The sequence below is a fragment of the Strigops habroptila genome, chromosome 7 (genome assembly GCF_004027225.2).
Source record: "Strigops habroptila isolate Jane chromosome 7, bStrHab1.2.pri, whole genome shotgun sequence".
Classification (NCBI taxonomy): Eukaryota; Metazoa; Chordata; class Aves; order Psittaciformes; family Psittacidae; genus Strigops; species Strigops habroptila.
In genome coordinates, this window is record NC_044283.2 from 43,625,464 (window position 1) to 43,652,583 (window position 27,120).

General features: G+C 37.9%; 1 protein-coding gene across 9 annotated transcripts; it reads right to left on the reverse strand.

The window, feature by feature from the left end:
• Window positions 1-1,496: 1,496 nt before the first annotated feature.
• On the reverse strand, window positions 1,497-27,089 carry TMEM144 (transmembrane protein 144). Of its 9 annotated transcripts, none has more exons than XM_030492599.1 (13): window positions 20,433-21,442; window positions 18,237-19,209; window positions 17,855-18,051; window positions 16,557-16,679; window positions 16,078-16,177; window positions 15,457-15,537; window positions 13,436-13,517; window positions 12,684-12,757; window positions 11,653-11,771; window positions 10,141-10,260; window positions 9,569-9,666; window positions 7,499-7,552; window positions 1,497-6,368 (listed from the first exon to the last, which is right to left on the reverse strand). In XM_030492599.1, exons 3-13 carry the CDS (start codon window positions 17,991-17,993, stop codon window positions 6,285-6,287), a joined length of 1,074 nt encoding a protein of 357 aa, XP_030348459.1. In that variant the 5' UTR covers window positions 17,994-18,051; window positions 18,237-19,209; window positions 20,433-21,442; the 3' UTR covers window positions 1,497-6,284. The 9 variants fall into 9 exon arrangements, with proteins under 9 accessions (XP_030348459.1, XP_030348461.1, XP_030348460.1 ...); XM_030492601.1 differs by having other exon boundaries at window positions 18,237-18,292; window positions 19,131-21,442; XM_030492600.1 differs by having other exon boundaries at window positions 18,237-18,317; window positions 19,131-21,442.
• Window positions 27,090-27,120: the final 31 nt, after the last annotated feature.

The window sequence follows — 27,120 nt, forward strand, 5'->3', positions numbered from 1 at the left end:
ATACAATGCACGTTGCTAGAGTCACAAGTTGCAAGTGCTTATTTTTAAAAAATATCTTGTTTCTCCTATTATAAACATTGCATAATATGAAATGCTGCCAACCTCTAAAAATATTCAAATAAGAACATTTTTTAACCACATACAGCTTTAGTTAGCTAGAAATAGTAGCTTTTGTATGGATATGTAGCATTTTGTATGAACTAAATTTCAACTACTTCACTTAAAAATGCTAGACACAAACATCTGAAGCAGAAGCTGAAGATGAGGTTATGCATGCTCCCTGCAAGTACATCTGGAGCACTCACAACAAGCCAAGAGTCTAAACTATTTCCTTTGAACTTGATGAGCACAGTATGCTTCAAGGAACACAAGCCATGGTACGGTTTTTATACAACAAGCTCCAAGCCTTCAGCTGCACACAAGATCAATTGGAAAATGAACTGCAGAGTCAAGGCATAGCTTGATGTGAAATATTACTATCCAGTTAAGTACTGGATCAGCCCTTCTCCTAAGCTGGATCTATGAAGAGCCTGTAACCTTTGCATTCCTGGGGCTCTTCCTCAGCTAGGATCAAAACTCAGATGTGTAAATACAGGTGGGGAGCAGCTATCATTCTGCAGCTTCTGAACAAATGCTCCTCTTCCCAGTCTCCATCTGCAAATGAGTAAAAGCAAAAATGACTCATCAGTTAGAGGCTATAATTTTTTCTCTGGTCCATGAATGGTAGCAATAAACAATGTCATTTGAGGCTTGCCTATCGTCTCAGAGAGAGCAGCTCAGAGTACTGGGACACAGTTATTTCCCTCACTGCAGCAGACCAAGGAGCATAGGAACATTACTGTCACCAGTTCTCCCATTTCATTCACTAGTGAGGTGAAGACCCTCTCTTTCCCCACCCCTTCCCTGCTTTGGCCCTGGGGACTGTGTGGTTTGTCTCCTATTTCTACAGGAAATGTTTTTAAAAGATCCACTGCATGTAAATGCTAGGACATGGGAAACAACCAGTGTCTATCCATGTGTAACTTATTTCATTAGTGTATTGGTTTCTGTAGAAATACAAAACCTAAGATCACCAGGAGTTACACAATCTGAAAATGCACAGTGGTGTCAAACTGCCTGAATCACTGATACTAGAAGGACAAATGCAGGTCCTGTTTCCTTTGAGTCTTATTTCCTCTCTCAGGTTAGACTCTCAAACAGGTCCTTTGGTACAATAAGAGGCACAAGAACTGTTCGGTGTTTACATTAAAGAGACAAAATATCTTAGATTTTTATAAAATATTTTGTGATAACCATTAAAAATGTAAGAACCATCACCTCAAGGTATCAGATAAAATACATAGTCACTATCTATCATATATATAGCTAAAGGAGAATGGAATCCATTAGGCATTCAGTAATTATGGAATCCATATTAAACTTTGGTCTTCTATTTGAAAGCAAGGTAAAAAACCAAGACAAAACAAAAGACAAAAAAGACACTAATTGTGCATGCATCATCTTGGCTGTCATTTTATTTTCATGCAGATGCAAGAAAGCTCACAGATCAGGTCAAACTGGTGAACGAGCACTTAATCAACCTTGAGTATCAGTTGAAAAAGAACATTATATTGTAGATAAAATATAAAAATTTATATAGGGATTAAAAAAAGCCAGTTTTCACTGTTTACATTTGAAGATACACAAACTAATGTATTTCAATTATTTTTCCAGATAAAAATATTTTTTACTAAGAACATGAAGGAATAAAATTCTGGAAGAAGGGAATTGGGTGAGTCTCAGAAAATGAACCGACAATAAACAGGTAAGGGATATCTAAAAGAAGGTGACACTCAGTTCCCTAGTTCCCAACACTGAACAAAAATCTTACTTGTAAATTCCCAGGCTATCTCCAAAGGTAGTTTGCCTCTAAGTATTACCAGAAAAAAATTCTCAAGCAAGATCAAATATATTCTTAGAGGTTTTTAAACAGGCACAAACAAATATTTGAAAGTATAATTTTCTCCAAGAAATGTGATTCTTCCACATTGGTCCTACATTTGTTTTTCCTTCAGTTATAGGTACAAAAAGAATTAACCCCCTTCTCTGTCCCTCCTCCCAAAAAAAAGAGGAAAGAAATATTCTGGTCAGTTCTTACACTGATACAAAAACACACTGATATAAACAGAGCCATGGTAATTTATTAGCTGTAGATTTTTCTCTAACTAAACTCAGTTATTTCCAGACTGTTTTGTATAAACAGCTCTATAAACAGATATCTGTTAATCCAACATTTTAACTTGACAGAAGTACCAGTGTTACTTCAAACTCAAAACTTTAAGAATAAGAAAATCTCAGAAATAAGTGGAATAGTTATCCAATATATTCCAAATGAACATAATGAGAAAATATTTTGGAATAAACACATATTTAACGTGAAACACATATAAACCATATATCCTGATGAATTACCACAATGGATTTTTTACAGAAAAGAGCTGCAACAGGTGGGTTTGTTGGTTTTTGTTGGGTTTTTTTTTGCTGTTGTCAAGACAAATCTGATAGGATAGCTGCTAAGAAAGCATTTAATACAGGTCATACTTGAGCTTTCACAAACAAGAATTTTAATTAATGCCCTAGCATTCAGCAATTGAGTTCGCACATCTGGCATATTTACAATATAGACTGGAGAACTGCATCAAATTACATACATTTACATGGCAATTGCTATGGTCAGGAGTTCAGTGCTCTCATTTATTTCAGAAAGCCAGTGACCTTGTACAGAAACCAGGAAAGGTAAAGGTGCTCCCACCCTGGAAGATTCAACTGTTCCCTGTAACCGTGTCCAGTAGATGGACGCTGGGCCCACACCAGCCGTTAAGAACACCCCTCAAGAGAGACAGTAGAAGCTTAAGATAGCAGAAGAGACTCTTCAGTTAAAGCAAACTGAAGCATATGGTAACAGTTTAAGCCTAAACCATAAATGTATCTCTACTGTCAAGGTGTAGGTCAGCGTCACTTTTTTTGCACAACCAGCATGAGACAGAGCCAGTCCTCTAATAAGGGATAAGTGTAGCAGATTGAGTTTCATTGTCCATTTTCAGATTTATCTCAAACCACGACAAATGCAGCGAGCAAGACAGAATCGGAACTCAAGCAATTAAAACCAGGTACTGTCAGGACAAATTTTTCTACTACTTGCTAACCTGTCGTAACATTTCCACTATAGCACTAGTAGCCAGCTTGTCCTATCACTGTAAGCTGTGGGCAAGAATTCTGAAAAACTCAAGAAGCATTCACTCAGGATACTCACAGCACCAAAAAACTCAGATCTTCAAGGTACTACAGTAGTAGACAAGGCCTAATGCACTCCACTGTAGTGTAGGATGGGAAGCAGCTGATCAAGGTAACGGATAAACTAGGTCCCACAGTGTTTGGGTTTGAGCAATCCTGCTTTATTTCTCACACAGCTGGAGATGCAGATTACCAACCAGAGTCGTCGCAGAGCAACCAGCAATTGCATGACAGCCCCTCTACACTGACTCTTCAGTAAATGCTGTGGCTTGCCCAGCTGTGGAAGACCACAAAGAGATACCACATCTGTTTCTGCTCTGCGATGCACCCCTCTCTGTAACATCTTCACTCAGCTTTGTCTGCTCCCGTTTCATTTTCCTCACAGGGCTTTGCTCTACTAGACAACGTGCCTTTGTTTTTCTGATGCTTAGCTCAGTTATTACTTGAGCCATGCATTCTTGTATCTCGTTTCTCTTTGTTTCTGCTTACTCCTGTTCTCCCTTGAAGGTGCTCTGAGGGTCTCTGGGGCCTCAGAGACCTGTGGCGCTCATTAGAAGTTAGTTTTCTACCCTGGTGGTGTGAACAGGCTAGTTCACTCTACAAGCCTATGTGGACATGGTTCTCCTCCCTGAGAGTTCTGGCTCAACATCTTCCAACATGAAGGAATTAGTAATTTGCTTACCATAAACTAGTTAGAGAACACCTCATTGAATAGTGTGGGCTGTTCTTGCAGATTTTAAACAAATGTGGAAGGTGACCTGCAGATAGTAGTAAACTAAACAGATGATCCTTGCTGAGCGATTGCATTGGTATATCAAAGTGGACTGGTGCTGTAATCACACTATCTTTATAAATACTGTATTGCATTGTAATTATTTTAGCAAACTAGTGAGTTACAGTTCCTTCAGTCTTACACAGATCATAGTCAGTGTTAACAAACTGCGATCAGTGATAAAGGAATAAGAACTGACTGGGAAAGAACTGACATATTAAAGCCTACCTGTAAAGTAGAGGAGACTGAGAACACTGCATTTTGGTTTTTTTAATTCTTTGCTTATCAGCAATTTTCTGGCACAGGGTAGATCGCAGGAATATAGAAGTTCTTGTGATCTTTAAGAAGAAGGGAAACAGATCCAGGGAAAGTATAAACATCCAATTTAACTCAAATTATTTCACAAATATGGGAATAAATTATGCATCTTTGTCTGAGTCAACAGAATAAGAGCTAGGTAAGTAACAGTCAAGGATCTGCCAGGAAGAACTTGCGTCTGACCTGGATATTGGAAAGAAAAATAATTAGTTTTCTTCCCAATATCAAGGATTAAGGTAGAACACGTCATGTATCTTGACTTGAACAACTGCTGCATAAAAGCTGGGAGAATGCAGTGTAAGTAAAACCACTGTAAAACAGAGGAAAATTGTACTCAAAGGAGTAATCAACTGTTCCCTGTCAGTGAAAAGAAGAATTACATTAGATATCAAAAAGTAAGAAAAGGCCAGTATCATGCAGCATTTTCATATATTATTTACAATAATTAGAGAGTATGTTTACTAAATTTGCAGATGACAGCTGGCTGCAAAAATGCTGCCAACTTGTTGGAGGACAGGGTTAACATACAGAGCAAAACTAGAGAAATGCCTTAAGGAGGGAAAAAAAACCTATCAGACACCAAGTTCTGACACTTGGTAGGAATAAATACGGAGTGGGAAAAAGCAGGCTAAGTAACAGTTCTGAGATCAAATCTGATAAATAGTAGACAAGGAAGGGAGTAAGGGAGAAAGGAGAAATTATGATTGCAATCTGAACATGTTAACACTATCAAGCTGTGATGGCAAGAAGCGCCGTACTATGATGTGTAACCATGAACAGAGCCTGCAAATGGGATGAAAAAAGAAAAATCTTGCAGCTGCTGCTCTTGATTTTTTTTCTAAGACTGCAGTCTGACTGCCATGTCTAGTATTTCTAGACAGATACTTAGTGAGAGTTCAGGAAAGAGCAAGAAAAACGATGAGCACGTTACAAACAAGGGAAGGCTGCAGGAGCTGGGGTTGTCTAATATACTGAAGGAAGGACTATGGGGAGGTTCAGACAACATGCTTCGCACATATGATCTTAGCTGCCATGAGTAAGAAACTAAACAGTAGCTGTCATGGAACAGTGTATGCAACATAAGGAATTTCCTTTATGGGGCAGATTGGGTAATTTTAGCATGATGCTTTGATATAATAAACATTGCCATACATAATTTTTAAGATTTGAATATGCTGCATAGAAAAGTATGTATTCACAAAATGCCCAAAGTTATTTGGACCACATACTTAATTCATCTTTCAACACAGAAATGTAATGTTTAGGTGCAAACAAAATAAACCCAACTTTGTATCCTCGTCCCGATTTCTACATATTTTCTTGCAGCAAAACAGGTTAGCAGCAAACACAAGTAAATTATTTTACAGTACTTTTTTTAATCTATATTTCCTTCAAAATTCTGAAGTGATTGGAAGTAACATCTTTATGTAAACTGATGACTTTAAAGAATAATGGTTCTAAATTAAAAAATGCTTCATATCTTCATGTGTATCAGTTCCATAAAGAGTATTCCAAGACGCATTTTATATTCAAGTCAGTAAGACAGACATTAGAATAAAACAAATCAGCTTGCAAATACATAATTACAGACTAAGAATTAAAATCCATTTATCCACCATAACAACAGTGAACTGCAATTTATGATGACATGGTAGCTGAACCAGAAAAAAAAGTTAATAACTACAAAATCATTTAGCTTTATTTATTAAAATCCTTTCATATTGTTACTGGTCCAAGAAATGCAGAAACAAACATTTCCAGATTTTCATGCCAAATGGGAGCGAAGGTTTTCTTTTTCACTTGCCTGAAGTAAGTTAGGGTAAATGCTGGACATTCATTTTGAAAATCATTATGTATTGCAATATATACCAATAGTCTTTCTATTAAACAGCAGCACCATCTACTGGTCCAGAAGATCCTTTCAAATTTTAGAAAAAGCTGTAGAGAGTGATCCAGCCATAATGATGCAAAATGCTACTGAGAGTAACACGCAGTTTTTCAGTCCCTGGATAGGCAAAGGAAGAGAAAAATATCAGGCTGTCATAATAGATACCACTTCACAAAAAAACCAAGTAAAATAAAGTAGCAGGGTTTCATTTTATGACAAAATTAATAAATCTATTACATGAAATGGTAAATTTTGTATCAGTTCATTTCATAAGTTTGTAACATATCTGCTGTTCAAAACAGTTTAATACAGGTAAACTATGATGCCATACACTTAGTAAAATACTCACAAAATTAATTCAGCAATTTTTAAAAGTATTTTTAAAAGCCTTAGTCTATTTTCAGATTATTTTTAAGCAGTAAGCAATTATGCAGAGACTATTCTAAGAATGTATGAAAAGGATGAAAGATTTAGTGCATCACAGACACTTACATAATGAACATGATGGTCTTTTATTGTGGTGCAACAGTAATCTGCAGTGGGGGAGTGAGAGAGACCTCCTAGTTCCTGATCAAGGGATGCCTAACATATTTTACAGTGTCTCCAAAACACTGGGAAAGATGATCTCTAATGGCAAATTAGGTACTAGTGGATCCTGGACAGACTAGCTAAGGGAACCTGAGGATTACTCTGCTAGCATTCAATGCTTCCTATTCCACTAGAAAAATAACATCTGCCACGTATATTAACATCCAGTAAATTAGCCTGTTCTAGGCAGTCACTGCTGTATCAGTTTAGGATCTCTACATTATACTGTAATTAGCAATGCCAGCTAACCTCCATCTCATTTCTTAGTCTTTTGGTGAACCTGACCCTAAAAGTCTAATCTACTTGTCTATGTGATTACCAGGACAACTGCTCATTCCCCTGTCCCACTGAAAGAACTGGTTCAAATAAAGACCGCTGTCAGGCTGTGCTTGGCATCCTGCCTCCTGGCCCTAATACAGTCTTCGTTTACTCTCACTGCAGCTCATACAGTTATGAAATTCAAATTTTCATTCCTGTAAAGATTGTTCAGTTTTTCAGCTTTCCTGGAAACCTTAATATTGCATGATACAACTTTCAGCTTCATATTGCAACACTTGCAAGGAGAAGAAATCTAAGAGATACAGGTGTATACCAAGCAATGCTGTTCCTAGAGCTAGAGACAAGCAAGAAAGATTAGGTAAGAGACCTAATAAGATTACCTTGATTTCTTTAAATACAAGGACTCCCCACATTGAAGCAACAAGGCCAGGACCCTAAAGAATAAGATTCATTTGTACATTAAAACATCATGAAATGCACCACCTTCTAATTATTGTTCTCAGGGTGGTTGAAATGTGTCTGGATAACAAATTTGGGCCTATACATTCCATATAATTATGGTGCTCACGGCAAAAGCATAAATATCACTGAAATCTTTATGAAGTAAGACATAGTAAAATCTTCAAGAAGGGCTAAAGAAGCAAGAGACTTTATTTCATTTTTTTTGCCCCTCAGAGAAAGCACAATTTCTTTCTAAATTATGCTGTAGAGTCTGCACTGGCTGTTATACGTTTTTTTAGTAGGCTTCAAATATGCCTCACTTTAGTCCAAACTAGAGCCAACAATGTTACCAAATTTCAGAGGACCATTCAGGTTTACTTGCAGCTACCATGGATATTCCTAACATTTCCTTTATTAGCATGAGTAACTAGTTGGACAAAGTTTGATTCTATCACACAGTATGATATCAAGAGACCAAAACATAAATGTGTTTCCTGTATAGCAGGCATCTGGACAAAGCACAAAGCCAGCCAGATAAACGGGTCAGGAAAACTACTGATTATCTGTGATACTGTTGTACAGATTTCCCAGCCAACAGCAAACAGTGATACACAACGATAATTTCCAAGCACTCCTGGTAATATAGTTTTTCCCCTGTGGGAGCAATGACTGGAATTTTCATGACTGATGAGAAAATATTATCTGAATATGAAGCAAAAACTGGCTCTGTTAATGCTTCCCGTTAGAGCTGTTCTCAGAATCACTTGACAGATGTTTGGACAGTGATCTTCTCTCCGTCTTCAGTACAGCTGATAGGACACAGATTTAGGCCAGCAGGAAAGTGTCTCATGCTGAATGTATTTGTGGGTGCTGTTTCCTAGTGAAATTGCCAACTATTACTTGAATAATAGCTAAGGTGCTATTTCACTTTCTAAATAATGTATGTTGCAAGAGGAATGCATTTTTAAAATAAAACAGACTGTTAAAGGCATGTGATGAATAGTTGTCTGAAATTCTCTCTAGGATGAAGGAAAGCAGCAGTTCTGAACCTGTGGTCCAGATCAGCAGTTTCTCATCAGTGCTGTCCTTAAATTTTCATTTCGCGATTTTATATCCTTGCCCTTTAGGCATGCTGATAACTAAGTTACTTAAGCTGCTTTCCATAAATCCTTCAATTTCTAATTAGAATGATCCCAAGTCTCTTTTTTATATTGCATACTGCAGGGTTTATTCTGATTAACTGCATCTTGAGGCAAAGTTTAATCCCTATTAATGTTTCATTAGTTTGCTTCCAAAATGCTGCTGTTCAGTGGAACTTTGTTTTTGATATTTATGAACTCTCATTTGCCACAAGTTATCCACCTTTGCATCACGATCTAGTAGACTGGCAAGAGAGTAAAGACAAAGTTTATTTTTACCTAGTGATGGAATTTATGCAGCCTCTGGAAATTAACAGCGCTTTAAAGGTACAGTATCAAACATAGGATTAAAACAGACAAAATGGGCCAACCTATTTTTCCCGCATTTGCATAAGAATATTATTTTCAGCAATACATAATCTGTTTGTTGAAGAACTGTAAAAAGAAAAAACACCTGACTTAATTCAGCAAAATGATTGCTAGAGGATAAAAATCACAAATGAAAACATCCAGAACAAAATGTACTTCTTGGGATGAAAGCAAAAAATGTTTATTTAATCACTTCAGTTTACTATTTAAAATTGATGTAGTTCTGGCTTTGCAGCTTTGACTTTTACATAACCTAAAGGCTCACACTTTCAATTCTTCTGATTTTTTTTATGCTTGGCACTGATCAAGATGGTGCTTGTCACAGTCATGTACGTTCCTAAATACCCAAAGGCTGGCACAGACAAGCAGAACAGACAATGTATACTCTTAATTAAAATGCTCTAGACATGTCATAATTTCAACTTAATTCCACAAATGCGATGGAAAAAAACACCCTTCACTTTTAATTCTAGTCACAGATTTTATTTTTTATATACTTACTGCAGTAATTATTGGAAAGCTGACCACAGCACTGAGATAGTGATTGGCTATGAACCAGCAGCAATTGGCTATTGCCCAAAGCACACCAGAAACAAACCCTAGAAAAACAAATCCCAATCAAAAACAGGCACAGCAAGGTATAGACATCAATTTGCAGAACATTTATATTTATAGCATAGTACAGAAACTGCATGTATTAATTTTTTTTAACTACCTTAACAAGCTGGCTCTGATAATATCAACCAAAGCTCAAGGGATAAAATCAGCTACACCAACTGAAGTAGCAAATTAATTAAAGTTCACAATTTTCTGGGCAATGTGCTCTCCACTCTGGCAGTCAGCTTTTGAAAACGTGCAATGTCATTTTGCTCCAGGTTCAGATTAGAACAAAATTTATCATTTCCTAACTTTAATCAATTAATCAAATAGGAGCAATCTTTCAAAAGAGACAAGAAGTCAAACGAAGACACTTGAAAGGTGAACTACAATTCCAACACATAGCTTAAACTAATCACTGAAAACAGTCAGAAGAAGTAAGTGAACTTAATTTATAATTTGAAAAACAGTCATACCTGGCAATACGGCTTGGGGATAAATATTAGGTTTATTTTTCCTGACTGCACAGTAGATCAAAAAGTAGACGGTACTTGTAAGAAATATTCCACTGAAGTGTGCAAAAACATAATCCAAATCTGAAAGAGAAATCATGAAATTACATTAGTCTAAACCACCAGTTGTTAATTTTAACTAATTTCACTGACAGCATTCACATAGATAAAAACCACATAAGGTGCTACTTCTAACAATTCAAATTCAATTGTGATTGTGACCAACACAGCTGCCAGTCTGACTGGATGGATTTGGCCAATCACATATATATTAAACATGAATTAACTGCTGTGTTCACCCTAGCATTTATTACAGGCTTTTATGCATTTCTGTGAGTTGTTATTTTTGGAACTGTTAGTCAAAGTACTGAATAATTTATTAAAACCTTCAGAAAATCCTCAGGTGATGCTACAAAACTGGGGTGGGGGTTTTACATAATTACATCCTCTCCTGACCATCCACATTTGTATTCCTGCATATAGCCTTGTTTCTTTTCTGTGTATTTAAGGGCAAGACAACTGCATGTACTGCGGAAGCAAAACATGGCAGTTTTGTCCTTTTGTTATCTTGAAGAATGTATCACAATTTTGATCACTGTAATCATTAATAATAATCCTTTATGGACTTCGCATGCATTATAGAGAGTATTTCTGAGCAACCTGGTCTAGTAGAAGGTGTCTCTGCCCATGGCGGGGGGTTGGAATTAGATGATCCTTAAGGTCCCTTCCAACCCAAAGCATTCTATGACTCTATGTAGCAAGGTGATCGCTGTCTCCCTGGAGTTGTAAATTCTCATCAGGATAGGCAGCTATAGCAATGTTAACATCTGTTATGTCTAGCTGGGGAATATATAGGCTGCAGTATTCAAGAGAAATTGTATGTGACGTAACAAACTATTTCTTAATGGCAGTATTATGTAGTCTCAGCAAAATGTTGCTCTTAAACTGCAGCTGGTACTACCTGATAAGACTATACACTAAATCTTAAGAAAAACGTTTCTGCGGAAATGTTTGAAATTGGCAATTAAGCTCATGTAAAAAGGTTTCTGTTTCAAAACCTACAAGGTTTTAATTATATTGTTGTACATCTCTTCTGCACATCAGTTATGATCAACCTTCTTCTCTTCCTTTAGTGACATACTGATTTGGCAATTGGCAAGCTTTTGCCCTTGTTTATCTCATTTCCAGGCATACAAACTTTGTATTTTGAGAGTGCTGGTATTTAATACCTTCTGGAACATAGCTATGAGTTAAGCATGGTATCCCCTGGGCTGTTTCTCACTGTTCTTTTAACAGTGCAATACACCTCTGAGAAAAAGGGAGTGCTAGTACTATGATTATGACAACATATAGTACAAAACTGGTACGTTGTCGCATATTTTCAAGGTTATCAAGAATTTCACTCTATGCCTATAAAAAAGCAGGAAAACACAATAGACTGATGAAATAAAGTAAAAGTGATCTATTAGCCTTTACCAAATTGACTTGCTTCTGCGTATACAGTTTCATTTCTTCTTCCGTGGTCCTTGATGTAAAGTACTGGTACAAAACTGGAACCGTAGAGTATTCCAGCTACTACAGCTAGGCTACATCCTCTTTAAAAAGATCAAAAATCGGAGAAAATAGCCTAGTGTTAATTAGAGAAGTCAATAATACATTTAAGACAAATCCAATATTGCAGTTAAAGACTCTATGATATGAAAATTGCTAGCAACACTGTAAAAATAATACATTTTAGAACATTTTTATTTTCTAGTGTAGAAATGGTTCAACACAGTAACTTAGTTTTCCTATGCTTTGTGGCCAAGTAACCCAGATAATTCCTGCCCCAAAAGTCTGCAGTATAGATTAATGACAAGAAAAATCAACTAACTAGGATTTCCTGAAAGCAAAGCTAGGAGAACACAAACAAAATAATTAAAATGCTCCCACCCCCAGCTTCACTGTTGCAGCCTATATATTCTTTATAACTCTCCTGAGGTTCATTGCCTCTTTAATCCCCAAATCATTGTGTTCTTGGCTGTTTCCATTCCCCATGCTGGCCTCTTGCTAGCTGTTGCTTCTACCTTGGAACACTTCTGTCTCCTTACCACACTGCCATGCCTTCTCCAGATGTATTCACTTGGAAACCACACCTGGAAGCTTGGTATTTGCATAGACTCCTTCTATGCTGGAGTGCTAATCAACCAGGTGATAAAAATCAGTTCTGTAATTACTTAGTTGCTATTGATATTTACTTTGCCAAATGTTTCTTCTTTTATAGTAGTAGCTAATACTTAATTGGTAAGGTAAAGCACACTCAAGAGTGCAAAGGAAACAACATAATTAGTTGTCCAGTTATTCATATATAGATATGCACACTATACTAGTACCTTAAAACCTGTCATTTCCCAGTGCATGACTGCGCTAGAAAAACCACAAGATGAAAATTCTGCTCTTAACACTGTGTTCAATTACCTTCTCTGGCTACTTGTCCTGTATCCATAAGAGAACTGTTAATAACTTACATGAGTCTCTTTTTTGCTGGAGAAAGTCTGTTCACCCACGAATCATCAGAGGTATCTTCAGAAACATTAATGGACTGCAAAAACCCAAGAGTTTTCACGCAAGTTTAGTTCAATTAAAAAAAAAAATCTCAAACATTGTACTAAGCAGAACAGTTTTCTCTACTAAAAAGAAAACGGAACGAGAAACAAAAGGGATTTACAGAAGTACTCTGAAGAAAGTAGAGTTATTTTTTAAAATAAAACAAACTAATTATTAGATCTACCTACCTTGAAGTGTATGAGTTTGGATATGTACTTTGGGTTTACTACATAATAGAGCACTCACTAGCATTTTATTTTAATCTGTATGTGGGTAGAGCTGACTTTCAGAACTTGTCCTTTCTTAAATTTGATAAATGATTCAATTAAAATTGCTTCCTTTTCTCAGATAGGAAAGTAATACACTCTGTCTTTTATATACTCTCTGTCATAATGAAAGGGACTTCTATGCCATTTACAGCTCACAATAGAGAAAAAACACTTGAAAAACCTTTTCTGTTGATCACATTTGATTATATATACAAGATTTTCAAATTGAATACAATCATAGAATCATAGAATAGTTAGGGTTGGAATCAACGCATAGTCACGTAGTTTTATGTAGTCTACCATAAATCCTAGCAAATCTGGTTAACATTAAGCATTTTTTTTGTTTTGTTTTTAAACGGATATGTACTTTCACTGCTGCAAAATAACAACTATAAAGTACTTACACTTTCTCTGAGTAAAGGCGTGCTTTCTAATGAAGTTGAAGAACTCTGGACTTCAGTTTTTATAAAAAGAAATATGACAGCACTTAGAAGAGAAAAATAGACCAATAAATACCAGGTCAGCTCCTAAGGACATACCAAGTAGTGTCCAGAGACAAAAGTTGTATTTGGAGGCATATTACTTTATTTTCATTATTGCCTTAGAGTCACTTCAATATATTTTAAAAATGCAATTGCTTTTAATAGTCATAACAAACAATTTAAGTGAAAGCAAGTAAATAAATTAGTCTTTGTATCACTTCACAGATCTCTCTTCTATATAATGGGATTGAAATGTCTCCTTTTTACAGTGTGTAGTTACAACCACACGTTAACAATGTTGTTTCAGTTAACAGTGTCTTTTTGTACTAAACCACACATGCAGTGGAACATCTGCATGAAAATTCTATATGGAACACCTTAAACCTGCACAGAACTGGCTTTGTGCTCAAGGAAAAAAGCTAGTTTTTAATCTTCTGTCCTACGTGAGTGAGGAAATATTGCTCCTACACGGCCTTGTGCATATGTGGAAGGAGAAGAGGTATTGCTCGGTTGTGCTCCAGTGCACTAAGTGAATAAAATGAAGAAGAAAGGGTAACTTTACTGCTTGCACCCTGAGCTCCAGGAAATCAGGTAAATATGTGTAATCAGAATGTACAGAAAATGTTTTTTATTTTTACAAAAGATATTTTAATGATATAGGAATTTCTTCTAACTGTAAACAGAATGCCCATTTGAAGAATGATTCATTTCCTACTAAAGGAGTAAGGGTAGGTATAAAAGGATGTCAGCTTCCTCCAGAGGGACTAGAAAACCATACAGAGGTTCCACACAGGAGGCTAAAATGAAATACATGCTTTTGAACTTTGCAGAGCAACATACACAGGCGTTGTGCAGCTTGCCAGGAAAACATGTTTGGTCACGATCTTTTTCCCTGTTGATCACTTCTCCATGATATCTCAGAAACAGGCAGGAACCAGGTGGTGAGCTGAATGAACTCATCAGGCAGGAATAGCAGTGCTGCTACTATTTTCTAAGTACCCCACAAAATCGCATGCTACATGTAATGATAACGGGTAAAAAGCTGCAGGCTCTTAGAAAAGAGGAAGAGTGGAAGCAAAATTCATTATCTAAGGCACCGGCTCTCTCCCAGCAGCCAAGAATGGCTCTATCATCTCCATGTTCTTAACACCCTTCTTTTCCTAAAGGCATTACATTCAGCTGCTGCTTAGCATGCTTATGGCAAGCCTATTGCCCCTGGGATTTAGGACCACCATTATGTTCCTGGAAAGACCTTCCTGGCCACCCAGTTGGAAAGCAAGAACAGCGCTACATAACAAAGACCATCTTTCCTATGTGTTTGGACCAAGATGTGCACTCATACAAACAATATAAACAGAAAATAAAAGTAGAAGGCCTTTCTGAAGATCCTAAAGGAAGCCATTGTTTGGGAGTTACTGTAAGTGTGGTTTAACAGTTACAAGACAGGGAGCTATTAAGGACAAGAAATAATGCAAAGTCTCTGGCTTTTCATGGACCCTTAAGGAACTGGGAAGGGGTCCTATGGCATACTCTACAGTTCAGAGGGAAGGATTTGTACCCCTGACTGAGTGAAGTCAGATCAGAAATCTCAGAGGGGTTTCCTCATCAAGATTCTTCTAGTCAGTTTTTTCTCTTACAAAATTTGGGGAAAGTAAACCATTTGAACTACCTTGCTGGGGAGATAATCAGCACATCACTGCTTTGCCTTGAACATGCCTACCAGCATAAAAATATATTTCTGTGTTTATGAATAAGCATTTCACCACTGTACTATTATTCATGTTTCTATTCTGACCAGCTAGGTACAGATAGCTCGTAAATTCTGCAGTAAATCAATTTACAAAAAATATTTCAGAACATTTACCCTCTAGTTAAATTGTCCCCATGGTTATTAAACAGGTATTTTATGTTACAGGTATTTATCATAAGAATAGATTTTTTACCTTAATAGTGAAAGCCCAGCTCCAATATAATTTAAGATTGGTCTTGATACTTCTTCTGGGTCAATTCCAAACCAACCAAACCTGGAACATTTAATTGGTTTCACTCAGTTGCCCTGACTGCATACAAATACTTAAATTATAACCCAGTCTTGGAAATCTTTACTCATGCAAATAATTCTGATTAAGTTTGTATTTCCAATATTGGATCAGTGCTTCAGTTTGCTTGTAAAAAGCTACATCTACTTTACAAAAATAATCTTTAAACTAAATTTAATTTACACTGATTTTTTAAAATCTATTTAAAAATTTAAGTTAATTTAAATTATTTTATCAGCCAGTGCTGTAGAAGAAAAAATACAAGCAGTGTCCTAGTTTTACATTTAACAAATACGTTATTTATTCCCTCAATTATGTAAATGAGCATCACTGGGCATTCATCTTCCTAATGAGACAGAGGAAACACAAAAAGATAAAATAATTAACCTGTGTACTTTCCATTGAGATGGGAAAAGACTTTGTATGTACGATAAATCCTCTTTATTGGTGATAGTTTTTACTGCAGTCATTAATGATGAACTGGCAATATTAATTATGCACGACTAAAGACTTCAACTAACTTACCTTGAACTTGCCCAACCTGTCAGCAAATTAAAAGAAGCCCATATCAAAAGACCAAGAGCTAAGCCAATAGTTTTAACAATAGGGACAACTGTAACATTGCCTGAAATAGAAAAAGCAAAATTCAAATCAGTGAAAAACTAGACTGCAATCTTGCATATTTTTGGTTTAGATTCTGTGAATGTTCAGAAGGCAAAGACATTTAGCAACCAAAGGTGGTAGGAAATAGTGGTTTTTTAAAATAAATGCATTAAATATGGTCTTCAATACCACTTTAAAAGTTCTTTTTGTGTGAATTTGCTGCTATAAAATAAGCATAATAATATTTTCTATAGAGTTATAGCTCCAGTAATAGAAAAACTTTAAAAAACCAAAAAGCTACCAAATAACTACTACCTTATATATAGACAAATTTTTATCACTGTTTTTTTATGAAGAGTTAGGATTACTCCGTGTTTCACGAAACAGAGCTTTACCCTTACCTGTAGCCCACACAAAACCCCCAACCATAGCCAGAGGCCAAAAGCGGGGGCAATTCTGGATTAAATTGACCACCAAAGAAACTATCCATATAGAGGCACAGAGAATCCATTGGAAAAACATGCCTGTGGAAAAATCAAATGCACACAAAAGAGAACTTGTAGAATATTGCACGTGTGAATCTCTTAACATACTATGTTTTAGATAAAATAGAACAGAAAAAAGTGAAAAGTGCCCACCTCCTTTGTGAATTTCAGGGAACCATGTTACAATATATTCAAAAGATATATTTTAGGGTGGGGTGTTATAATTTTGTCAACCTTTTCCTGACCATGCATTCTTTATACACAGCTGCAAAAGACATTTTCCTGGATAGTTTAAACAAGCCCTGGTTCTCAAACACATGAAAATTTTGACAGGTTTCTGACAAAGAGGATGTTCAGTTACTGCAAACTTCTCCTACCACCCTAGTAGCAAGTAACACAGATGACTGCACAGGACAAAACTTCTTCAAAGCTCAGGGCTCAGGCTTTTCCACTAATCCGGGACACTAAGTATGATAAAAACTTCGGACAGATCTCTTCTACTTTTGTAGATTCTCTAAGGGTCAGCAAGGCAGACCAGTTGACTTCATGCCAGCTGAACAAAGACTTTTGCTTTCAAGTTTAGCCTTGTCTTGTTAGGACTATATTGGCACAAAAAAGAGAAAGAGGTTATATCCGGCCTGTAATGCAGTTACTATTATTACAGTAACACAATGGCAGATTTATTCATCTAGGTATCTGTTAATTGATCATGCTTCATGTAAACGTGCAAATACAACATGAACCTAGTAAAGTGTTAAAATTCCAATTAGGAAATAGAAGTGATTGTTTCCTCTCACTGACTCACCAGATCAAACTGAAATTTCAATTTTTGACGGATTTTATGTTAGGTCCCCAATGGAAAGGCAATATTCTGAAGTTCAATAACTTTTACAATATAAGTAACATTCTATTCATTTGAGAATCCCCACAAGGATAGAAAAAAGGACATGCCAATTTTCATTGTGAAATGCCCATGAAATGCAATCATTCTTGAAGTGCACAACACCACATAAAAAGGCTCTTCTAAAGATTTGCCACATCCTAAACCAATACTTTATTGCTTTACATCCTAATAATAACAAAGGAAATTAAAACATGATTAAGGCTGTGATGATATTTATAAATCTAGCTACAGAAACTCTCAATTTGCTGGCAAAATATTATTCCTATTAGCAAAAATACCAAAACCAATAAAAGAATATAAATAAGTTTACCATCACCAGTATCAAATTTCTTAACAGGCACAAAGTTTGTCCCAAATAGAAGGACAGCTACTGTGGACGAGGTAAAGCCAATAGCTAGATCCGTTCCATTGCTGATGTTAAAGGTACTGTAAGCTTTCCCAATGTTCATCTTTGTTCTGAAAGTGCCTCTTTTTGTGGAGTTGTCTTGCTGCAGGTCCTGACAGATTCTGAAACCAGAGAGTGGAATTAAACGTGGAGTATTAAGCAACCTGGTCTAGTGGAAGGTGTCCTTGCCCATGGCAGGGAGGGCTGAACTAGATGATCTTTAAGATCCCTTCCAACCCGAACCATTCTATTACTTTATAATACCAACCTAGTTCAGAAATCTGAAACTTAAAAGGACCCTACTTACCAATCTCTCAGAAGCTGGGCAGATCTGGAAAGTATACCGTAAAATCCTATGAAAAGCTGCCATAAACCGTGAATGAAGTAACTTAAAAACAGATGCACGCACACACAAATCACTATTGTGTGTTTCATAATCAGCTTCACAGAAAAGCATGTCTAAAAACATACAATACGAACGTACAGATGCACTAAAAGGTTATGAGGACTTGAATTTGTGAGGCCTGACACTTCAAGGAGAGGTGGAATCAGAATATTTCTTACTCCTGTAGCCAAAAGGGGGGTCACACTGGGATGTGTGAAAAAGAAGGGGTTGACAATATCTTAATTGGCACAAGCTATAGCAATATGCAGCCCCACTGCCTGGGTGTCAGGAACAGGCACAGAGATTCTGTAGATACCACAGTGTGATCAATATAGGATCATAACGTAACCACAGGGATCACCCTAGCTGATACAAAACGTGAATTAAGGTGCATTTTTTATTGTGGGGAACAAATGGAGAAGTTGCCTCTAAAGTTTCTTAATTCCACATCACTATAATAAGAAAGGCAAAGATTTTTTCAAATCCCATAATACCTCTTTTATTTTTTTGAGTGGGCGATTCATCTTGAGGTTACACTAACAGAAGTACTAGATATGTACTTTCGATATGGATATGACTTTGACAGAAAAGGTGACTCTGAGGACAACCATAACAACATGACTCAAATGACATCTTAATGTAGTTTGACATTCCCCAGTGTAGGTGGACTAGCTACCGCCTGGAGGAAAAAAACTGAAATAGGTTGGCAGAAATTTTGCCAAGCCTTGTAAAGGATGCTGTGACTACACTCTCTGCACAAAAGGAAGAGCTGAGCTGCTGTACACTCTTTCATCTTATTTTACCCTCCAGTCTTACCTTCTCTGGAGTCCTTAGGACACTGAGAAGTGCATCTGCTGACGTTGTGCTTTTATCTACAGCTTACACCATCAGTGTGCTGAAATTAATTATTTGCATTAGCAGGTGAAAAGTGCAATCCCATAACTAATATAACCATTTAGTTTCTATAACTTTTTCCCTTAACGCATGTCAGTATATTTTTGAGTACTGAAGAAAAACACAGATGACATTTAGAAGACACTCCTGGAACGTACAACAGCATAGGTATTTTCATTTATCTTATTATCTTTTTTTCATTCTCTCTTCATCTTTCTTGCCTACTTAGAATATAAGCTTCTCCAGGAAGTTTTCACTGTGTTTAAGGCTCCTCTATAAAGTATGTTTTATCTGGGACCTGTAGACACCAAGCAGTGCAAATAATGATGCTGGGATTTCTTCAAAGACTGACTTCACAGGCTAAGAAACACTGTGACACCACAGGAATGGATTAAGATAGATAACAGTTTACATCAGCTACCTTCATTCCATCAGCCTTGATTCACTGAGTGAATACATTTTCATTTAGAGGACAAGTAAGGCACAAGAGTCAAGTTTTGTAAGGGAAGAACTTCATGCTGTTAAGAACATACAAATAAATCTGATTACGCTGCATCTTTATGAACACTGGACTCTACTAGTACTTTAGCCTTTAAATAAATAAGTCATTAGCTAGGCAAGATACTAAGAACCTTTCAAATTTGAAGTGGTTTATCAACCTTTTTGATTTTTGTTAATGACAAGGAAATGTTACTTTTAAAATATTGCAGTTTTGTATCTACTAAGAGAAAATCTGTGTGCTGAGGGGCACCATACTTATCTGCTTGCCTTTTATCTTCCAAAAATCTCTATATTGTGCACATTGAATCTGTTGCACAACTGGAGAACCAAAATCATGATACCAAAACTGGAAAGGAATCACAACTTCCAATTAACCAAAGAAAAGCATGCTTCATTCAGACTACTTAAAACTCTGTAACTTTCCAAAGTTTGGGCCACTTAGCTCCAAACTGGCTAAATTTCAGACACGGCTTTTAACTCCATTTTAAAGCTTTCAAGAGACAGCTTAACCAAACAAGGCCTGAAGCAACTGCTCTAACTTGTTGATAGCACTGCTCTGAGCAGGGAGTTGAACTAGATGAACTCCAAAGATCCCATTCAAGCTGAATTGTTCGATTGTATGATCCTATGTCAAGAGCAAATAATGAACTGGCACACAGCATTGACTTTTTTTGCACATCCTTTCACATCACAGAGCTTCAGAGTTAGCTGAAAACCTTTTACCTTCAATCCTATTTTACTGCCAGATGGACTTGCAGCACACATGCCTCCAAAGGGGTACAGCTACCAAATGCCAAACCAGAAGCATTTCCTGAAGCTGCTAAGATACTACAACATAGTGGTTGTATCCGAAACTCAAGCAGAAACAACTGGAATTGTTGCTGAAGGGTTCTTTTCACTAGGTAGCCCTTACTGAAAGGCACTTCAAGCTGCAGAGGAAATACAATTTGATTTGGTTGGCACATGTTGCCCTCATGCTATTAAATTCACTGGTTCATCTCACTGGAAGGTTGTGCTCTGTATTTTCACCGTTTCCTTAGAAATATGCCACCATGCTCTCCCTTTGCAGAGAGACACAACAAATTACAACATTCGCAGCAACACATGCCTGCGGTCTCCACAGATAGGCACGAAATCAAGAAGTCTGCCCTTGAGAGCTGTCACCTCAAGGCAGATGCAAGCTATTGTCAAGATACCAAAGAAACTGTTTATACGAATTGAACAGGTATTTTTAGAGGCTGCGTGTCATGCTGTTTATTTGTATGTTTCTCCTATCATCTATTTGCCATTAAGGGTGGATACTTTCATCCTTATTTTAGGAGACTTCCACCAGTCTCAGATGGCTCAGAGCGACATCCTCAGGTATCACAACAGTCCCTTGCTAGCTACTCAAGGAATGTTTCTTCGCCTCCCTAAGATGAATGCATTTGAAAGGCATGCTATGGGCGGTATTTTGGGTAAAGGGTTTCACACAACAAGGAAAACCGCGCAGCCGAGCTCTGGGCACAGGCGGATGTTGCTTCTACTGACGCCAACACGCCCGGCTGGCAGCGGGACACACAGGCGGGACAGGCCGCGGCCGCCGCTGAAGGCAGCGCTAGCTCCTGGGAAGGCCAACTGCTCGGCAGCGCGCCCCGACAGCAAACTTGAAAGCCCCCACCCAGCCCGGACACCTTCCCCTAGCCGCCGCGGCCTGTCTCACGGCGCCCCGCTCCCGCAGACTGCAGGAAGGCGGCCGGCGGTGGCCCCGCACCTCCTGTTCCCTCGCCTGAGCCCGCCGCGCAGCCCCGACCCCCGCCGCTGCCCGCCCCTCTTCGCGCCAGCCCCCGCCGCGCTACCGCCGCGGTCGCCCACAGGCCTCCCCCACCGTTCCGGCCTCCCGCCCGGGCCTCACCGCCCGCCGCGCCGCACCGCCCCTCCCCTCGCCTCGCCTCGGCACGCCTCCTCCCCATCGCTCCCACGGCCGGGAGCGGGTGGAGGCGAGCAGGCGGAGGGCGAGGTGCGGCTGCGCGCCCTTCTCTCCCGCGTTTCGCCCGCGGGTGCTTCACTGCCGGCAGCTGTTGCGGCGGCGACCCAGGGCTGCAGCAGCCCAGGGGGGGCGGGAGCTCTCCTGGCGGGAGGTGAACCTCTAAGAGAAATGTCAAATTTGGGCAATCAGAGCGTGATAAAAGCTTCTTTACCCCTCCCAGGGCTGAAACGCGGCTGATGAGACCGCTATTTATGTTTCGTGGAAGCGCGCCTGTGTACTTCACAGGCTGTTGCTGGCACCGTGCTGCGCGACCTACTTTTAGCCGAGCAACACGGACCCAGACCGAGGGCACGACTGCTGCCCGAGGGGCGGTTGTCCGCCTTGCGGCTCCTCCCTCGCCGCGGCGGCCTCCCTGCCTGCTGGGAGCTGCGGGGGGGCCGCCTGCGTGGTTTGCGTGATGTCAAGAACAGATTTTTGCAGATTTCCCTGTAAGGATTTGATCCAGACCAGTTAAAGCACAGACGATTAGTCAGCATGTTTAGTCAGGAAGCAAACATTTCTGTCGTCTTGGTGTACAGTTTCCAGATGGCAGCCCAAATTCATCTTATGAACACAGCACAAGCCTTCTAAAGTAATGCTTCGTATTTTGCAAGTCAAATCTGCATTATCCATAATAAGGACATACGGTTTTTCTCCAGAGTGTAAGTTCTCAGTCCCATGGACTCAGTAAAGCTAGGAGAGCACCATTTATCAATCATTTTAACGTAAGCGTCTGCCTATGTGACATTTAGAGAGATGAACTGCAGAACATCTCTATGGAAACAATTTAGCTGTAGTGCATCCGAGAGGAACAACATCCCATACGATAATCACAAATGTAGCCTGGGAGGAAAGTAGTACTTCTTATTCTAAAGGCAACGCAAGTCTTCATGTTACATTATTTTATTCAGAAAAAAAGAAAATGTTAGGAAAAATGTTAAGCTTTTACATTGAACTACCCACACATAGAAAACAAGAGTATGCATAATAAGGAGCTTAGGCTGAAACTACATCCTTTCAGGTGTCCAGGGACAAAGAGGGGTGTTGAGCTTTGGCTTGTGAAGAATCCTGATATTGAACAAAATGCTTTCCAAAAATCCTGCTTCTTGTTTCATTTGGAAGAATGAATCTCAGAGGAGTCATCAGCAATGACTTCTAGTTACTGTCTGCGCCACTTGAACTAATACTCACCCGTTCCCCACTGTTCATCTATCCCTCACAGTTTCTTCAAACCATGCTGGTTTTGGAGCATTGCTTTTGTCATTAATGCAACAGTTGACATGACACTGATGATTCAAATGAAACACCTCAAATATGGGCAGATTCTGACTCATTTGTGCTGTTTGGTTTTACTGAAATCATAGGTTACTGGAGTTGAAAAGCATGTGGGAAAGGAGGTCCATGAATGCACAGTATTTACTAAAATGGAAAATGGCCACATTCATATTTCAGAGCCTTCTATGAATATAACAAGTGTCCACTTAAAGAGGGTCTTTTGTTGCAAAATGCTCTACAAACCAGCACAGACAATATTTTATTCTTTGCTGAATTACAGCAATTTCTGCAGACATAACTGCAGTGGGAATAGCCAAACTGAGACATCTTGGAAAAATCAAAAAAAAAAAAAAAAGCATCTTTAAATCCCATGCCTTTTGAAACTGAAATGACTGAGTGGAGCAAGAAGGAAGGGTTAGATGAAGAAATAGGAGATGTATTTAAAATACAAACCTGATACATGTAAAAATTGACACCAGTCTGGCATTTTAGAGAGCAACTACCAACTACTATGTAGCTTTTTGCATTAATAATAATGCATCACTGTGTTGTTATAAATTGTTTTCTCTGTGTTTTTCTTTAGCTCTACAGGTATAGTATTCACTGTCCCTAAACGTTGTACTTAGTCTGGGTTAAAGGAAGAAGATCACCTATGAAAGAAGTTGTAAACAAGGAGTATGAATAATAATTCAGACAAGAAGGAAGAAGCTGTACTTGGTAGGATTAAGAAGGATGCAAAGGTGAAAGGCCATAGGAAAGTGGACAGGGGAGGATGATTTATGTTTGCGAACACAGGACTTGATATTCCCATGTTCCTAACATAAGGAAGAGATAACACTGGGCACAGAATATGGGTATATAAAGAAATAACATGAGAGGTTGTGTTTAATGGATGCAGATGGCAATACCACAGATAGAGTTTAGAGCAAGGAATAAATACAGAATCTGGCTGACATTACGGGCTTAAATATACATGGCAAAGTGCAATAACCTAGGCCAGAATTTGATCAGAAAACTAGCATTCTTCAGTCTATTCTTTAAAAAAATTGGTCCTAAATATTTCTGACCACAGAGGAAAAACCCGTTCAGCTCAGTAATGCCTGTTAGGGCCCTGCTGTAGCGTTGGGATAGTAATGATTTCAGAAAGAACAACAGTACCTGCCTGAACAACAAACATTTTCTTTGTCTTTCCTGAAATACAAAGAGATGTTGGGTTTCCAAATAAGTCCATAACCATTCCAGCCCTAATTATTTTGTGAAAACTAGTAGGACGCTGGAGCTGTCCATCACAAGAGTTGAAATAAGGAACATCTCTTGATATATTATCTTTTAAAGAACCCAAATTAGAGGCAAATATCCGCTACATTAGAATATACTGAATCCTATTTTGTTGAATTCCTACCACCATCCATTCCAGAGAATATAGTAGTGCAGCATTTAAGGAATGAGTTCTCCCTTCTGAACATGAAAAAATAAAGGAAATGTCATTGCCATCATCACACTTAGAAAGCCTCAAAACCCCCTGAGCAGTCAGCACTGTACATCAGTGGGTACACCACATTTTGATTTCAAGGCTACAAATCAAATGAGGACTGAATAAGAATTCTCCATATGCTTTTGTAATTTCCTCTAATTTAAAGGTAATCCTTAAAGAGTTGCAGTAGGAATATTATAGGGATTCCAAAATTTTAGTTTAAGAAAAATGGCATAGCAAAGGAAAGCGGTTAGTGACTGGAATGGACTGTGTTTTGGCACTGCTTGATTTTAATGGACAGGTGATGGTGCAGTCTACATGCAAGAACTGGATGTTTGAAAACAACTGTTGCAGTGCGATATGTTTCCCACTCAAGCAACTGTGTGCCATTAGCAATACAAAGTAAAATAAAACAATAAAGCAATTCAAAGACACTTAGAAGAAATATAGTGGAGTAAAAACTTCATGCTGAAATATTTGCTGTTGAAATCATTATTGATCCTTAAAGGAGGGGAGCCTATCTTGGACATTTAAAAACAATTTCTTCATGAGTATGTGTGAACATGTGCTATGAGTGAAATTCTGCTCTCTGGCTGCAATAGCCAGTTACCTGTATTTACCTTGGGTTTAGCCATATGATTTTGCTGGTATGTTGCACCCACTTTGCACTGATATTAAATAAGATATAGGAGGTTGTTCTCTCTGTGAGCCATGTACAGTGTCTGTTATTTGGGCTGCAAACTTGGTACCTCTCAATAATGACCTTTCATTTTTCACAGGGACCCTAAAGCATCTAGGGTTGATCTAATAATGTTAATCTCTAGCAACTTCTTTAAAGTATAAAAAGTGTTAAGCAGCAATAGCCACATCTTTCTCTACTGACTTTATTGACACACTTTTCTGGAGAATTTTGAATTAATCTTCTTTGTTTGGGATATATCCGTTCAGTCAAATTTGAACTAAAAAAAAAAAAAAAAAGAATGGAGGGACGAGCTTAAGTGGCCAGAGGGGTTTCTAACAATCTCTATTCCTCCAAGAACTCAGATTTGAAAAAATCAGGTTACATGAAGGCTCTTTTCCTGGTAACAGGCACAGATGCTGGAATCTGAACTCAATAGTACATATTTAGACAAAAAGGAAAGAAAAGTGATATCCAGTGAAAAAATCCAATCACAAAGTTTTATAAATTCAGATTGGACCCATCTGAAACATGAACCAACTCTTTAACTGTCTATTCCCTTTAGTATTAATTATGGAGATGAGAATATCTCCTTTAGTTTGAGTTACAGAGAACATATACATTATGTTATTTTGTACTTAGATTAGGCAAGGAGGCAGAAGTCAGAGCTTTGCCAGTGTCTCGCTGCTTAGCTCTGCACAAGCCCTTAACTTCTCTCTGCCTCAACTTTTCCAGCTGTGTAGTGACTGTGCTATGCCTCAATTTGGAAAGCACAAATAGGAAACACTCCTGAGCTGCTTAATAGCATGTTAATAGCATTTTAAAAGCCACTATCTGTTTTTCATTTCTCATCACAAGAAGATATGATTACCAACAGTTCTAAAATTCAAGGGGCAGGGGATTTATTTTAAATTAAAAAAAAACCCAAACCAACCAAGCGTGGAAAGTGGGAATTTCTTCAGCACATTTGCGTGTAGTGCACTAGAGGGCCCTCGGGAGTTAGAAATGGATGGAATGCACTTCTGGAAGGCACATACTTCACAGGACTTTTCATTACAGAATTGAAAATAGAAGTTGCTGGGGTTTGGTTTTGTTTGTTGCTTTTTTTTTTTTTTTTAATAACATGAGGTTCATGTGAGTTTATAGCAGCTCATATGCAAACCAGCTCTCAGAACAGTTAGCTTCCAAAAGGTATGTAGCTTGCAGCAATGAAATACCTAGATGTGAACCATACTTAAAACTGAAATATGTGCTAGAATACTTTGAGAATGTCAGCTTTTACTAAGTTACTTTTATTAACTTCAGGAGTTTACCAGAACAAAGGATGTGTCAAGCTGAATAGGTAAGAGATTTTATATTTTTATAGCTGTAAATACAAAATGCACTTATTCTACCTTTATTACTTTGAAAGGGTATGTGTTCCTGTCATTTTATTTGAAAAAACTATAGCTAGATCCTGTTTGTGCTTCAGAAGAGTGAAGAGAATGAACCATCTTTCATCTTTAATGAATTTTGAATTGTTCATGAATTATGTGAACTATATTCATATTCAACTAGGGAAATTTGGCACTGCTACTGTGTTTTTATATTAGTATGTACATATTTAACTACTACAGTTACTGGTGGTTAATATTGTATAATTTACGGCATTTCCATAACATGAGGTTTAGTGAAGACTTTGTCTTATAAGAAAAAGATGGTAATCTGGGTTTGACAAGCTTTTCTTCTAATGCTTGAAAACAGCTAGCTGAGATTGCAAATTGAGCCTCTATTTAATGATTTTGGTGTTTAATTATACTGTAATGAGAAAGTGAAAGATGTATACTTACAAATTTCTAGATGCATCCTGTCTCATTTAGAACTTCTCTCCCTTAAATATATAGAACCACAGATGCCATGTGTGAGTAATGAAATACTGCTGTTTTCTTTTTGCAGTTTGCAAAGGAGATAGCTCAGATCTTTTAGACTACAAGTC

What these genes read in the sequence shown, in the direction of transcription:
- TMEM144 (XM_030492595.1), bottom strand. Translation starts at nt 27,000, where the DNA reads ATGAGACAGGATGCATCTAGAAATTT. An exon ending in GAAATTTGATACTGGTGATG is followed by an intron (nt 16,680 to 17,854) that starts GTAAACTTATTT and finishes ATTTTTCCACAG; the next exon opens with GCATGTTTTTCCAATGGATT. An exon ending in TCCCCAAGCCGTATTGCCAG is followed by an intron (nt 9,667 to 10,140) that starts GTATGACTGTTT and finishes TTGTTTTTCTAG; the next exon opens with GGTTTGTTTCTGGTGTGCTT.